This window comes from Geotrypetes seraphini, chromosome 2 (genome assembly GCF_902459505.1).
Source record: "Geotrypetes seraphini chromosome 2, aGeoSer1.1, whole genome shotgun sequence".
NCBI classification, from domain to species: Eukaryota; Metazoa; Chordata; class Amphibia; order Gymnophiona; family Dermophiidae; genus Geotrypetes; species Geotrypetes seraphini.
The window spans coordinates 153,028,024-153,044,382 of record NC_047085.1 but is presented as its reverse complement, the minus strand read 5'-3'; the positions used below and the strand labels follow the sequence as shown (position 1 = coordinate 153,044,382).

At 43.0% G+C, this 16,359-nt stretch overlaps 1 protein-coding gene across 1 annotated transcript in view; it reads left to right on the top strand.

Moving 5' to 3' along the window:
- MTCL1 (microtubule crosslinking factor 1) overlaps positions 1-16,359 on the top strand; it is a 398,239-nt gene that overhangs the window by 332,259 nt on the left and 49,621 nt on the right. The window contains 1 exon segment of the mRNA XM_033934045.1: positions 9,910-10,161. Coding sequence (XP_033789936.1) covers positions 9,910-10,161 — 252 coding nt within the window.

Here is a 16,359-nt window from a genome sequence, read left to right as displayed (position 1 = left end):
ATGGTCTAATGCCTGGCAACTAAAATTCAATGCAAAGAAATGCAGAGTAATGCATTTGGGGATTAATAATAGGAAGGAACCGTATATGCTGGGAGGAGAGAAGCTGATATGCACGGACGGGGAGAGGGACCTTGGGGTGATAGTGTCCGAAGATCTAAAGGCGAAAAAACAGTGTGACAAGGCAGTGGCTGCTGCCAGAAGGATTCTGGGCTGTATAAAGAGAGGCGTAGTCAGTAGAAGGAAGAAGGTGTTGATGCCCCTGTACAGGTCATTGGTGAGGCCCCACTTGGAGTATTGTGTTCAGTTTTGGAGACTGTATCTGGCGAAAGACGTAAGAAGACTTGAGGCGGTCCAGAGGAGGGTGACGAAAATGATAGGAGGCTTGCGCCAGAAGACGTATGAGGAGAGACTGGAAGCCCTGAATATGTATACCCTAGAGGAAAGGAGAGACAGGGGAGATATGATTCAGACGTTCAAATACTTGAAGGGTATTAACGTAGAACAAAATCTTTTCCAGAGAAAGGAAAATGGTAAAACCAGAGGACATAATTTGAGGTTGAGGGGTGGTAGATTCAGGGGCAATGTTAGGAAATTCTACTTTACGGAGAGGGTGGTGGATGCCTGGAATGCGCTCCCGAGAGAGGTGGTGGAGAGTAAAACTGTGACTGAGTTCAAAGAAGCATGGGATGAACACAGAAGATTTAGAATCAGAAAATAATATTAAAGATTGAACTAGGCCAGTTACTGGGCAGACTTGTACGGTCTGTGTCTGTGCATGGCCGTTTGGAGGAGGATGGGCAGGGGAGGGCTTCAATGGCTGGGAGGGTGTAGATGGACTGGAGTAAGTCTTAACAGAGATTTTGGCAGTTGGAACCCAAGCACAGTACCGAGTAAAGCTTTGGATTCTCGCCCAGAAATAGCTAAGAAGAAAAAAAAAAAAAAATTTAAATTGAATCAGGTTGGGCAGACTGGATGGACCATTCGGGTCTTTATCTGCCGTCATCTACTATGTTACTATGTTACTATGATGCATTTGTTTTTGTGATTTTCAAGAAGAGTATAGTGATGATTTTTGTCTTTTTCTTGATATCTTGAATTGTATTCATTTTCTAAACCTTATGAATCATTTTGCAAAAGCTTGGGTTTTTTCCCCCCCAGATATTGTATTTGACTTTTTAAAAATAATGTGCTCTATTTAAATGTCTGTAGAGAAGGTAAGAGATATTCAGCTTCAAGTATCTGTTATTGAGAAAGACACGGGGCAAGCCATTGCTAGCCCTAGATTGAATGTTGCAATTATTTTGGTTTTGGCCAGGTATTAGGAACCTAGCTTGGCTATCATGAAAACAGGCTACTGGGCTTGATGGACCTTTGGTCTGACCCAGTAAGGCTATTCTTATCATTTAAGCTTTTAACTCAGACCTAGCAATCACCTTAGTTGCATATGACACTCCTGCTTCCCAAGGTTAAGATTCTCTACAGAAAGGGGTTTCTAGTAGCCCAGGGAAACTCTAGACTACTGGGAAAATCAAGGGCTCCTTTTACAAAGGTGCGCTAGCGTTTTTAGCACGCGTTACCTGAAAAACTACCGCCTGCTCACGAGGAGGCAGCAGCGGCTAGCACGCGCTGCAGTTTAGCGCATGCTATTCTGCGCGTTAAGGCCCTAACACACCTTTATAAAAGGAACCCCATGTGTGTGCCTTAAAATTCCTCTCATGGGACCATGGAACTTACAAATGAGCTTGTATGTTACAGTGAGCTAGTTCTAACATACTCAATAAGCAGATACAAACGGAACATATAATACAAGGCTTTTCATCTTGTAAACATCTTGAGAAAAGCATCACCATGAAGAAGGATCAATAAGAATGGCAATAAAACAGTAATTGGTCTACAATACTTCAATTTCATGAATCAGCTCCCTGATGTAGTCTCCCATCATGTTACCGTTGATAGTGGCATTTTGAAGTATTTCCTGGTGGAAGTGTTCATCATGCTCCTCTGAGTATGTTAACATATTTTCCTTGAATGTCTCAAGATATAAGCATCAAGGACATGGACTTTGAGAGACATCCTACAGCCCATTTTACTGTAATTCTTCTCCAGAATCTCAACCAACTCCATGTAGTTTTTGGCTTTGTAATTACCCAGGAATTACCCACCATGTCAAAGTTGTTCCAAACCACTTTCTCCTTCCTAGTTAGCTTCTTGGGAAATTATTTGCACTAGATTAAGAAAAATGTCTTTGAAGATACTTGAAGGCTGCCGACTCCTTATCTAGAGCTCTGACAAATTGTTTCATTAGGCCCAATTTGATGTGCAGTGGTGGCATCAGCACCTTCTGGGGTCAACCAGTGATTCCCATTTGATGTTGTTTCTCCCCACAGAGAACTTGGTCTGCTGTGACCAATCCCACCTTTGTTAGTGTGCCTTTGTGTCCCTGCTGTTCCAAAGACAGAGATAGCAGGGAAACTTGGTAAAATCACCTTGCAGACCCATTAGGAATACCACCATTTTGAAGTCTCAAATGACCTCCCAACCTTACTCATCATACTTGAAAGTGCCTAGTAAGATGTTGATGCTGTTGTAATCCTCTTTGAGGTGCACTGAGTGAACCAGTGGAAGAGACAGGTACTTGTTATGGAGTAGCATGGCTTTGATGCTCCTAGATGAGCTGTCAATGAAGAGATGCCACTCTTTTGGATTACAGGCAATTCCAATTGCTTCAGACTGGTCATATTGTGGCAGAAGCAGAACCCATCTTGATGGGTGAAAAAGGTGGAAAAAACTTGGTGATGTTTCCTCTGATCTGTGACTTGCACACTTTCATCCAATAAGTTCCACTGCTTGACCCTAGATATCAAAAGCGTAGCATTGAACTTGGTGAGACCAAAATCTCTGATCAAGTCATTGAGGTCTTTTTGGTTTGGATAGTGTTGGTTTCTATCATCAGTTGCACCACTAACATAAGAACATAAGAATAGCCTTACTGGGTAACCAATCCAGATCACTAGTAACTGGCAAAAAACCAAAGAGTAGCAACATTCCATGCTACCAATCCAGGGCAAGCAGTTCCCCATGTCTATCTCAATAGTAGATTATGGACTTTTCCTCCAGGAAATTATCCAAACCTTTCTTAAAACCAGCTATGCCATCCGCTCTTACCACAACCTCTGGCAATGCCTCCTAGAGCTTAACTATTCTGTGAGTGAAAAAATATTTCCTCCTATTTGTTTTAAAAGTATTTTCCTGTAACTTCATCGAGTGTTCCCTAGTCTTTGTAATTGCTGACGGAGTGAAAAATCAATCCACTTGTACCCGTTCTACTCCACTCAGGATTTTGTAGACTTCAATCATATCTTCCCTCAATCGTCTCTTTTCTAAACTGAAGAGCCCTAACCTTTTTAGTGTTTCCTCATACGAGAGGAGTTCCATCCCCTTTTTCATCTTGGTTGCTCTTCTTTGAAACTTTTCTAATGCTGCAATATCTTTCTTGAGATAAGGAGACCAGAAATGAATACAATACTCCAGATGAGGTCGCACCATGGAGCGTTACAAGGGCATTATAACATTCTTAGTCTTGTTAACCATCCCCTTATAAATAGTTCCTAGCATCCTGTTTGCTTTTTTGGCTGCCGCCATACATTGGGCAGAAGGTTTCATCATATTGTCTACGATGACACCCAGATCCTTTTCTTGGGCGCTAACCCCCAAAGTGGACCCAAGCATCCGGTAACTCTGAAACATAGAAACATGACGGCAGATAAAGCCAAATGGCCTGTCTATTATTCTTCCCAATGTGCATCACTTTGCATTTGTCCACATTAAATTTCATCTGCCACTTGGATAACCAGTCTTCCAATCTCCTAAAGTCTGCCTGCAATTTTTCTCAATCCGCATGCATTTTAATAACTTTGAACAGTTTAGTGTCATTTGCAAATGTAATCACTTCACTCGTCATTTCAATTTCCAGATAATTTATAAATAAGTTAAACAGCACCGGTCCCAGTACAGACCCCTGTGGCATTCCACTGTTTACTCTCCTCCATTGAGAAAAATGAACATTTAACCCTACCCTCCGTTTTCTATCCGATAACCAATTTCTTTTATCCACAGCTGAACTTTGCCACCTATCCCATGACTCTTTAATTTTCTCAGGAGCCTCTCATGAGGAACTTTATCAAAAGCTTTAAGAAAATCTAGATATACTACATCAACCGGTTCACCTTTATCCACAAGTTTATTCACACCTTCAAAGAAGTCAAGCAAATTGGTGAGGCAAGATCTCCCTCGGCTGAACCTATGCTGACTCCATTACATTAAATCATGTTTGTCTATGTGTATCGCAATTTTATTTTTTATAATTGTTTCCAACATTTTGCCTGGCACTGAAGTCAGGCTTACCTGTCTGTAATTTCTCAGATCATCCCTGGAACCCTTTTTAAAAATCGGTGTAACATTAGCCACCCTCCAATCTTCATGTACTACAAATGATTTTAGTGACAGGTTACAGATCACTAACAGCAGGTTAGCAATTTCATGTTTGAGTTCTTTTAGTACCCTGGGATGTATACCATCTGCTTCAGGTGATCTATCACTTTTTAACTTGTCGATTTGGCTTAGTACATCTTCCAGATTCACCGAGATTTCTTTCAGTTCCTCTGCATCATCACCCTTGAAAACCATTTCCGGTTCAGGTAGATCTCTTACATTTTCTTCCGTAAAGACTGAAGAAAAGAATTAATTCAGTCTCTCCACTATGGCCTTATCCTCCCTGAGTTCCCCTTTTGCTCTTTGATCATCCAACGGTCCCAAGGATTCCCTCACAGGTTTTCTGTTTCTGATGTACCTAAAAAAATTGTTATGAATTTCTCTTCATATTCTTTCTTAGCTGTCTTTATCAATGCTTTGCATCTAACTTGCCACTGCTTGTGTCTCTTCTTATTTTCTTCATGCCGATCCTTTTTCCATTTTTTAAAGGATTTTTTTTTCTCTCTAATACCCTCTTTCACTTCACCTTTTAACCACGGCTCTCGTTTCCTCTTCTTTCCACCTTTACTGATAGATGGAATACATCTGGTCTGGGCTTCCATGATGATATTTTTAAATAATATCCACGCCTGGTTTACAGTCCTAACCTTTGCAACCAGTTCTCTTAGCTTCTTTTTAACCATTTTCCTCATTTTATCATTGTTGCCCTTTCAAAAATTAAACGCCTCTATAGTAGATTTCTTTTGCAACATATCAGCTCCAATTTGATCATGTTATGATCACTGTTTCCCAGTGGACCCAACACAGTTAACTCTTGTACTATGCCTTGCATTCCACTAAGGACCAAATTACATTACATTACATTATATTAGTGACTTCTATTCCGCTTATACCTTGCAGTTCTAGGCGGATTACAGAAGAAGATAACTGGACATTTCCAGGAAAGGTTACAGGAAATGTTGCTATTACTGAGAGTTTGCTTGGAAAATTATAAGATTGGGAACAATACATGGTTGAGAGATTACTTGGGAAAATACATGATTGGGAAAAGATCAGATCATTACCAATAGCTCCCCCTCTTGTCAGTTCCTGAACCAGTTGCTCCAAGAAGCAGTCATAGCAACACCTACTATGTCCTATATGGAAACTGAAGGGGCCCCCATAACACAGCTAGGCCTCCTACCAGCACACTCATACAGACATTCATACAAACAAATCATAGAAAAGTGAAGAAAAACTTCAGTTCGGCTTCATTGGTTAAAAAAACCTCCACTTTTCAAATATGAAAAATTTCAAAGTCACTTCCAAATGATTCACTGGTGTAGCTGGAGGAAAAGTCAGGGCACTATAGCAGCCCAGAGACAAACCACCTTCCTTGATGGAAAAAATAGCACGCCAATAAACATGTGAAATCACCCATTATTATACTATTGCCAATTCTCCAGCTTTCCTAATCTCTGAAAACATTTCTTCATTTGTCTGCTCATTTTGTCCCGGGGGATGGTAGTATAACCCTACCTTTATATTCCTTCCCTTCACACATGGAATTTCTATCCATAAGGATTCCACACTGCTAAATATGTCATGCAGAATGTTTATTTGATTTGATTCAATTCTCTCTTTAACATATAGTGCAAACCCTCCCTCCCCCCTCCAATTTGATCTACTCTATCCTTGCAATATAATTTGTATCCAGGTAATACAATATCCCATTGATTGTCCTCCTTCCACCAGGTCTCTTAGATGCCTGTTATATCTACCTTATCATTCAGTGCTAAATACTCTTAACTCTCCTATTTTATTTTTTAGGCTTCTAGCATTTGTATTTAGACTAGAGAATGACACGGTGGCGGTTTACCCGCGGCCACCGCATTTTAGCCACGGGTCACCCGCCGAAAACAGGGAAGAAAACTAGCAGTCGCTGCGGCGACGGGGACAAGGCCATTCACCGCCCGCGGGGCGGTGAATGGTCTTGTCCCCGCAGTGAGGCATGAAGGATCGCGCGGTCCCCGCAGCTCACACCCGCCTGCCCAATCGATTCTAGTGTTTAGCCAGCTCTCTCCCTTCTCCTCACCTTAGTTTGTAGATTTTCTTTTTCGGCGACCCGCACACTATCAGAGAGCCGCGCACCCGCTGCTGCTCAGTTTCGATCTTCTGCTCTGACGCAACCGGAAACAGGAAGTTGCAGCAGAACAGAAGATTGAACACTGAGCAGCCGCGCGTGCGCGGCTCTTTGGGAAAGCGTGCAGGTCGCCGAAAAAGAAAACCTATAAACTAAGGTGAGGAGAAGGGAGAGAGCTGGCTAAACACTAGGATCGATTGGGCAGGCAGGTAGTGGCTGCGGGGACCGTGCGATCGCTAGTGTTCCCGGCTCAAATTGGAAGGAGGGAGTGAAAGGGAAAAGGATTCTGGGCCAAGGGGATGAAGTCGGAAAGAAAAACCCACAGCAGGAAAGAAAGGGAAGGACTGGCAGGTGAGCCAGATGCTAGAAGCAAGGGGGGGGAAGAAAGAGGGAAAAAAGCTAGATGGGGTTGAAAAGAAGAGACACACTGGTATGGAAGAGGAAGATAGGGGAAATCTGGACACAGGAAGGTAACAGAAAGAGGGGAAATTATGTGCATGGGGCATAGGGACAGAGACATAAAGGGGACATGCCATGGGGATGGTATATGGACACAGGGGGGGTAATGACAGATACATAGGGGAGATATTAGAAATGGAGAAAATAGGAGCACAGAAGCGAGATGGTTTGTGGGGATGGGACAGGGACCGAGCTTGCAGGCTCCAGTGGCTTGCACAAATTACATTGTAACGTGCCATGAAAATAAGAGGAAGGAAGGTAGATAGGCCACGCAAGAGGAGCTGAAGGGTAGTAGAAAGGAACAGATGGTAAAGGAGGGAGGGAAGGGTGGTGGTGGAAAGGAATAGAACAGACATTGAAGGAGGGTGGAGAGGAACAGACCCCCAAGGGAAATGTGGAAGACAGAGTGGGAAGAAGACAGATGCCAGACTATGCGGGAGCGGAGGGAAGAAGATGGGTGCTAGACCAATTGGGGGGGGGGGTTAAGGGAGAGGCACAGTAACAGCAAATGGAAGATGCAGAGAGAAGACACACAGTGGATGGAAGGAATTCAATGAGAAGATGTGGAAAGCAGAAACCAGACAACAAAGGTAGAAAAAAAAATTATATTTATTTATTTATTTTTTGCTTTAGGATAAAATAGTATATTAGTTGTGTTGATAAAAATTTATAAACAAAGCCCTGCCAGCTGAACATCTCTTTCTCTAGTTCAGCAGCAGGAACTTTGATTTATAAGAAAGGAATAAGCTAAATATTACAGTACTAAGGCTTATATGGATGCAGCGGGGACGGTGACGGGGCGGTGAATGGGGTGGCGGTGACGGGGCGGTGAAAGGGATGGCGGTGACGGTGACGGGGCGGTGAAGGGAACGGCGGTGACGGGGCGGTGCAGAGGATGGTGGGCCGGTGACGGGGACAGATTTTTTCCCCGTGTCATTCTCTAATTTAGACACTTCAAATTATATTTTTTCCTTGCAACTACAGGCTGCTGAGAAGACAGGGAAAATCTGAGTCTTTTATTCTGCCTTCCTCTTAAACCTTCCTGGCTTTCTTTCACCATTATTGCAACTTCTCTACTGGGACTAATATCCTGTTTCAATAGTATCCTCCAAGGATACTTCACACTGAACCATCCGCTCTTGGGCGACTGTTGGTTTCCCCCCACATCTCAGTTTAAAAGCTGCTCTATCTTCTTTTTAAACATTAGCACCAGCAGCCTGGTTCCATCCCGATTAAGGTGGAGTCCATCCTTTCAGAACAAGCTCCCCCTTTCCCAAAAGGTTGCCCAGTTCTTAACAAATCTAAATCCCTCATCCCTGCACCATCGTCTCAACCACGCATTGAGACTTTTCAGCTCTGTCTGCCTCTTGGGTCCTGCGCGTGGAACTAGGAGCATTTCTGAAAATGCTACCCTGGAGGATCTGGATTTCAGCTTTCTACCTAAGAGCCTAAATTTGGCTTCCGGAATCTCCCTCCCACATTTTCCTATGTCATTGGTACCTACATGTACCAATAGTGCTGGCTTCTTCCCAGCACTATCTAAAATCCTATCTATACTACACAATCCAGAATTTTTACCTGGACTGGACAATAAGGTCTTTGTGGACTGGGAAAACAGAGACATTCAATATCTATGCCATGTTATGTCTGCGGATGGCACCATGAAGTTGTTTGTGGATCTTCAACAGGAATATTGGCTCCCATACAAGGACCTTTTTGCCTACCTACAGTTGCGTCATTATGTGCAGTCATTGCCCGGGAGCATCTTTCAGAGGCTGTGCATGACCGGATCTCTACTTTGTACTCTCTAGAATCCCATCAACCAGTGACTGGCTTATGTGGTGACTTTTTAGGATTGTAATTTTGGCACATTGATTCTAACATCTGTGTCATATTTAAGCTTTAGGAAATCATTAAAGACCTACTTGTACGTCAAAGTACCTAAATAGGATGAATTGTATTTCACTGCAAATGTGCAGTATCTTAGAATTGTGAACCACACAGAACTGAGAGGAAGATGCGGTATACTGTATAAATAATTTGTTATGTTATGTTTGTCATCATGCATCTATTCAGCAGGCAGCTCCCCCAATCTCTTATAGGGTGCTGGTGGAGTGCTAGACGGAGGATTTGCAGACTAATATCCCTGAAGACTTGATTACTTCTTCATTCTCAAGATACTCAAAGATTTCTGATGGGACGTCTTTATAGGAAATCAAATACAGTACAAGCTTTGTGCACCTGCATTTGTCCCTGCATCAAACATACCTTGCTGCTCTTCAACCCTGTGATTTTTGTTCTAAGTGCAAGTCTCCTACGCTAGGTCACATGTTTTGGCACTGCCCTGCAGTACAATCTCTTTGGACTAACCTGCTCCTGTTTATCCGGCTCCACTGGCATTATAGGATAGCAGCTTCTCCCCTCATTTTGTTTGGACATTATGGACCTTTGCCTTCAAGATCCAGGGGTCTCAATACCTTTCTTGAAAAAGCAACTGTTGGACTAAAAGCTATTCTGTTGGTTTGGATCCATCCGGAAGCACCCTCTTTGTGGGTGTGGTGGACCAAAATGATTACATTATCGATACTTGAACATCAAGGCATTCAGGATCTCTCTTCCACAAGGGTACAACTATTTCAGAAAACTTGGAAGTCCTTCTTGCTTACTCTTACCCATTTGGCACGGAATAGAATTTTGAATTTTCCTTGACCCGCTTGGTATATTATATGTATGTTGCAGGAAATGCATGGGGTGATTCCTGGGTGAAAAGTATTAGACTCTTCATAAAATGCCTTAAGATTTTAGTTGAAATAATTGATGTGTTGTTTTAAATGCAGTTCGAAGGAAGAAATAGAAGAGCTACAGGGGAGACTAGTCCCACAGATATGAAAGGGGCTTCCAAACGAGAACGGGAAGGGCATAAGAAGTTGCTTGCTGAGAGTCACAGTTTGGTGATGGAACTGCGTTGGCAGCTCAAACAGAGTGAAAAGAACTGGAGCAAGGAGAAGGGTGAGCTACTGGATCACTTTGACCAAGAGAGGCTTGACTGGGAGCGACAAAGGAAGGATCTTCAGAGGAGAGTGGTACAGGTAAGAAAACATCTGTGCATTGGGGTAAACAGCTGGGGACAGGGAAATACTTCCTTTATGTACCTGAATGTAACTCACCTTGAACTGCTACTGAGAAGGCATGAACGAAATCCAAATAAAGAAATAGATACAGTAAAAGTAAAGTTTAGATGAATGGGAAAGAAACATCATGAAAGAAAGTACACATTTATCTTGGTAGAAATTCTGACTGCTAGAGTGGGAGATGACTGAGTTTGAGGATGACATCTGCTTCATTACCTTCTGAGCAAGGGAGCTGTGTGGGGTTATGAGAGAGGGTTTTAAGCTCCTGAATGCACACCTTATGTTTAGAAGCAAAAGGTGATGACTGCATGTGCCTTTAATATTTCATGCTGTCAAACTGCTGAGTACAATTAATGAGTTCAATCAGTTTTGAAGTATGCCTACTGGTAATTTTTTTTTTTTTTTATGGAGAATAAGTTAGACTGCTGAGTTTTCACTGAGGTAGCACAGTTCATTCAGATCAGAGTAGCTGCAGATGCCATATTGTGTCCAAGGCTCATTATAAAATTGTAGGGATTTGCAGCGAATCAAATTACTCGATTGATTGCTGCCCCTACAACCCACATCCACATCCACCCACAGCCCTCTCTTTTTTCTCCCACCCTTTTTTTTTCTCTATCTCTCTGGCGCAGTGGTTAAAGCTGCAGCCTCAGCACCCTGAGGTTGTGTTTTCAAACCCACGCTGCTCCTTGTGACCCTGGGCAAGTCATTTAATCTCCCATTGCCCCAGGTACATTAGATAGATTGTGGGCCTGTCAGGACAGACAGGGAAAAATGCTTGAGTACCTGAAAAAATTCATGTAAACCATTCTGAGCTCCCTTGGGAGAACGGTATAGAAAATCAAATAAATAAATAAATAAATAAAAACCAACACAAACTAGAAAATGAAAAGTATTATGATTAAGAGGTACAGTGGTACCTCGGTTTACGAGTGCACCGGTTTGTGAGTGTTTTGCAAGACGAGTAAAACATTCGCAAAATCAGCGCCTCAGAAACCGAGCTTGCCTCGATTTGTGAGCGGTGCCCCCCACGATCCGGCACCCTCCCCCCCCCCCCCCCCCCCGCGATCCGGCATTCCCCGCTCGCATCGCACCACCCCCGCCGCGATCTGAAAGACATTGAGCACTGATGTTTTTTCGGCATTGATTTTTGAGCACCATTTTCTGAATCTGGCCCCATGTGTGTGTTTGTGTCCAAAGCTGCTCCCATGTAATAACTGTTTTCCATAGACAGCAGAGATGAGAAGGCACACAAATGGTGATGTCATCTGATGGCACTGGGACAGAAGTGCTCTCGCTGAGCTCAGCACTTTAGTGCAACGTTCTGAGTATGCGTGGCCTTTTCCACGAAAAGCAGTCTCCTCGACTTTTCAGTTAGTTCCCAAGCTTAACGCAGACAACTCTCAGTGAAGTGGGAGGGATTGTCTGCTTTTTCCATCTTACAGTATTTTACCTGCTTTTTCTGTTGATAAGGATTGAGTGAGGCACTTGAGTAGATGATTTTCAAGCTTAGGGCTACGTATTATCTTAGTCCTTAGGTAACAAGGAGAATTTGGCCAGCACTCCTCAACTAAAAGTATTGTCCTGTGCTGAAGCCTGGTCCAAATAGTGTGCAGTTAAACTATGAAGAGAGGGCCAGGGGAACTGCCTTTCAGATTTTAGTCAGTGAGGCAAATTTCAAGAGAATAGCTTCAGTTGCTGTAGGTTTAATTTGGCCTTAGAACTGAGAGGAGTATGTATTTATGCAAGATACTAGCCAGTTTGCTAAAGATCTTTGCAACTGACTTTCCAGTTCTGTTTGGGTTGAATGAAATGAATAGTTGAGTTGATTTCCTGAATGAAAAAGTTCTGTTCAAGTAGCAGGTGAGAGACCATTTACAATCTAGAGTATGAAGGACCTCTTTCAAGCACTCAAATTAGGCTTCAGACAGAAAGTAGAAAGCACTATTTCATCATTCACGTGGAAAGACATTACAGCTATTGGTAAATACTTGGAATGTCTCTGAAGGACAACTTGGCTGATGGGATTGGATATCTTGTTCAAAGATTACCAGTGCTTGAAGCTTATCAGTTCTCCTAGCTTAAATAATAACTATGAGGAAGAGTGTTTTCCAAGTTAACAACTTGAGAGATGATCAGGGCCGGATTAATGAATAGGCCCAGTAGGCACGTGCCTAGGGCCCGAAACTGTGAAGGGGACTACTGAAGGAGGATGATTCACCTTGCCATTTTTTTAAAACAGCAAAGGCCCCCACCCTCTCAGCATCAGTAACAGTAACAGGCCCCCCCCAATCGACAACAGCGCTGCTGGCTCTGTTACAGGAAGGTCTTGTGATGACTGGGTCTGTCGGTCCATCCCCCTCCGACGTCACTTACTTGCTCCGGAAGAAGTGATGTTGGAGGGGGATGGACCGGCAGACGCAGTCATCCCGGGACCTTCCTGTAACAGATCCAGCCATGTTGCCATTGATGCGGGGGGGGGGGGGGGGTTGCCGTCAGCTGTTCTAATTCTGCTTTCGGGCTGCCTTTTGCAAAGGAGCTCAGAGGGCAGAGCCGGCAGCAGCAATGTTTGGAGGGGGAGAGAGAAAGAAGCATGGAAGGATGGTGGAGGGAGAGAAAGGGGGCAGGGTGGTATGGAAGGATGGTATTGAAGGGTGGTGGAGGGAGAGAAAGGGGGCAGGGTGGTATGGAAGGGTGGTGGGAAGAATGGTATGAAAGGGTGGTGGAAGGAGAGAAAGGGGGCAGGGTGGTATAGAAGGATGGTATGGAAGGGTGGTGTAGGGAGAGAAAGGGGGCAGGGTGGTATGGAAGGGCTGTGAGAAGGATGGTATGGAAGGGTGGTGGAAGGAGAGAAAGGGGGCAGGGTGGTATAGAAGGGTAGTGGAAGGAGAGAAAGGGGGCAGATGCTGATTGAATTGATATGCAAGGAAAGAGAAGAGAGACATAAGGGGGAAGGATACTGGATGAAATTGGGTTGGAGGGAAAGAAAGGGGGCAGATGCTGATGTAAGTGGGGGGAGGAAGATGAGAGAGTGAAATGTCAGACCATGGGGGTGTGGGAGAGGGAAGGGAAGGAGAGGAGAGAGATGCCAGACCATTGGAGGAGGGAAGGGAAGAAGATGGATGCCACACCATTGGGGGGGGAGGGGAGAGATGGAAGGGAGAGGTAGACAATTTCTGGAAGAGGCATAGAAAGAGAACAGATGCCATATGGAAGAGGCAGAGAGAGGGCAGACAGTGGATGGAAGTAAGAGAATAATGAGAAGATGAAGAAACCAGACAACAAAGGTAGAAAAAAAATTATATTTGTTTTATTTATTTATTTTTGCTTTAGGATAAGGTATTATTGTAGCTGTGTTGATAATCATTTATTAATAGAAAATGGAAATAAGATGATACTGTTTATTGAACTAATTTTAATACATTTTTTTACTAATTCAGAGACCATAATTCCTTTCCTCAGGACAGGGATACTGTAACATCATTATTTTTTACTGATCTGATGAAGAAAGAGGTTTTAACCTCTGAAAGCTAAGTAAGAAATGTATTAGTCCAATAAAATGATGGGCACTAAATTTTATTCCCATGCCTCCCACCCAAATGCAAAATATAAATTGGTGGGCTTCCCAAAGCTCTGCCAGCTGAAGATCTCTTCCTCTAGGAAGGAAGGGGAGTTTTGTTTGGAGGTTGCATAGAAGAAAAACTGTACACTGGCACTGGTATGGTAATCTTTGTTGTTTGTTTTGAGTTTTTAAAATAAATAAAGTGGAAATAAAGAAGTAAATACATGGGGCAGGGCATGGTGGGGTGGAGCAGGGGGCCCAGTGTACTTGTGTGCCTAGGGACCCTCGACCAATTAATCCTGCCCTAGAGATGATGTTTCTAGATGTTAAGAAGACGACATGAATGAAATGGTGACTACACCACATGGAATTTTTGTAAGAGAGGTTTTACATGAAGTAAACCTGTCGTGAAGTATGCGAAGCTGGAAGGTTATCTGTTGGTGAATAGTGATATGATAGTGCTCCAAGGTGAGCTTTGATTGAAGTGGTTTGAAGCCCAAGATGATATACTGTAAATCAGTGGTCTCAAACTTGCGGCCCGGGGACTCGCAGCACGGCAGGTACTATTTTGAGGCCCTCGGTATGTTTATCATAATCACAAAAGTAAACTAAAACAGTTTCTTGATCATATGTCTCTTTAGCTATAAATTACAATATTATTATTAAGACTTAGCCAAAAGGAAAGATTTATAAACTATAAAGAGTTTTACCTCATGCAAAATTTCTTTAATAAGGCAATAACTATTTTTTCTGAGACCCTCCGAGTACCTACAAATCCAAAATGTGGCCCTGCAAAGGGTTTGAGTTTGAGACCACTGCTGTAAATGATATGGATATTGTAGAGTTGTCAAGGGATTGGAAGCTTTACCACTGAAAGTATGATCCTTTCATTGGAATGCTTTTTAGCAGTTGGTGCTAGAGACCCAGGCTGTGAGAACTAGAGGCTTAAGGTGTAGATGAAGAAGTCAACCCTCCTATTGTGTGAATAATTGTTAAGATGCAAAAGAGCAACTACTAGAGAATGGCATGGTGACAAATTTGACCTCTTCCCCGCGGGATCTATCTCCATCCCCTTCCCTGTCCTTGCCCCATCCCTGAAAGCTCTGTCTTCATCTGTACAAGCCTCGAACATTATCATAAATGTTCAAGGCTTGTGCAGCTGAGGACAGAGCTTGCGTGGATGAGACGGGGACAAAACTCGCTCGGATGGGACAGGGATGGAGATAGATCCTGTGGGGACGGGGACAAATTTGTCCCCGTGTCGTCCTCTAGAAGCTACCACAACTACCACAATGGTAGGATGGAGAAAGCTGATGGTTGAAAGGAGTATGCATGGGATGGTGAGAGGCAGCCGCTTGTGACAGAGGGGAGGAACTAGGGTAGAGAAAGAGGCTATAAATGAAGCTGCAGCAGAGAATAAAGGCATAGCAGGTAGCAGTAGCTGAGAGATAGGAAAAGAAGCAGTATAAACTCAGGAGTCATTGGGAAAAATGAGGGAAAGGGAAAAGAGAGTAACTCGAGGGAAGGTGGAAACAAAAAAGGTAAAGAAAAACAAGAGGGAGGATGGGAGGGAAAGGATAATAAGGAACAGAGGTGATAGGAAAAGAGAAACCAGTTATAATGAGAGGGAAGAAAGGAAAAAGAAAGAACAAATTAAAAAGAATACATGAAATATATCATACCATTTCATCAGTTGTTAAATATTTTAAACTGGAATTTTCAATAGAAATTGACTTTTAAATTCATGTTAAGGAAATTATTTCACACTCATATTTATTCAGTGTGTTGCAGAGCTTTCTAACCTATGCCTTAAAATCTGTCCTTCATCTTAAATGCCCTCCTGAGATGCATTTTAACCTCTGTTAATCGTGAGGTGAAACTGGGAAATTAGTCTTTCACCGTGTGACCTCAGCTGTGTTTATGTGATTGGCTGACATGCCGGGGATATAAGAGATGTGCCTGATTAGATACTGCTGCCCCAGCCACGCAAGAATCTTGAAATGAAATGCTTAATAATGGTTTTCATTTATCTTTAAGCCAGATGTGAACTCAAAGCTGTACTTGAGAGAGAGAAGGACAGTGGATTCCCAGGCTGCCTTCTCTCAGATGATAAAAGGCATGTGGAGGGAATATCATCCTACAGTTTTAAATCCAATGTTTTCATTAGAAGAAAATTGTTCAGTTGTCATTAAGTAATTGGAGGAGTGCCAATAAAGCCGGGGTTCAAGTCACTCTGCTGCATCTAGTAACCTTGGGAAAATCACTTTACCACCTGTTGTCTCAGATACAAATATAAGGCTTCATTTACTAACATGTGTTAACACACATTAATTTAAGTGTATGGAACAACAGGACACCTACGTGAGATGGTCAAAAAGGCACCTGGTCTAAGCCTTAATTAAGGCAGCATAGGTACTTATGTACCTTTATAATATAGGCTATCGGAACAAGCCCCAGTAATGCAAATGCTCACACACAAATTTGCATCTGCTTCAAAAAGGGGTGTGTATGTGCGGGTCTTGCCCCTTGAGCATAACGGGGCTTACATTATTTAACAGGTAAAGGTGTAAATCTCATTAAAACGCACTAACTGG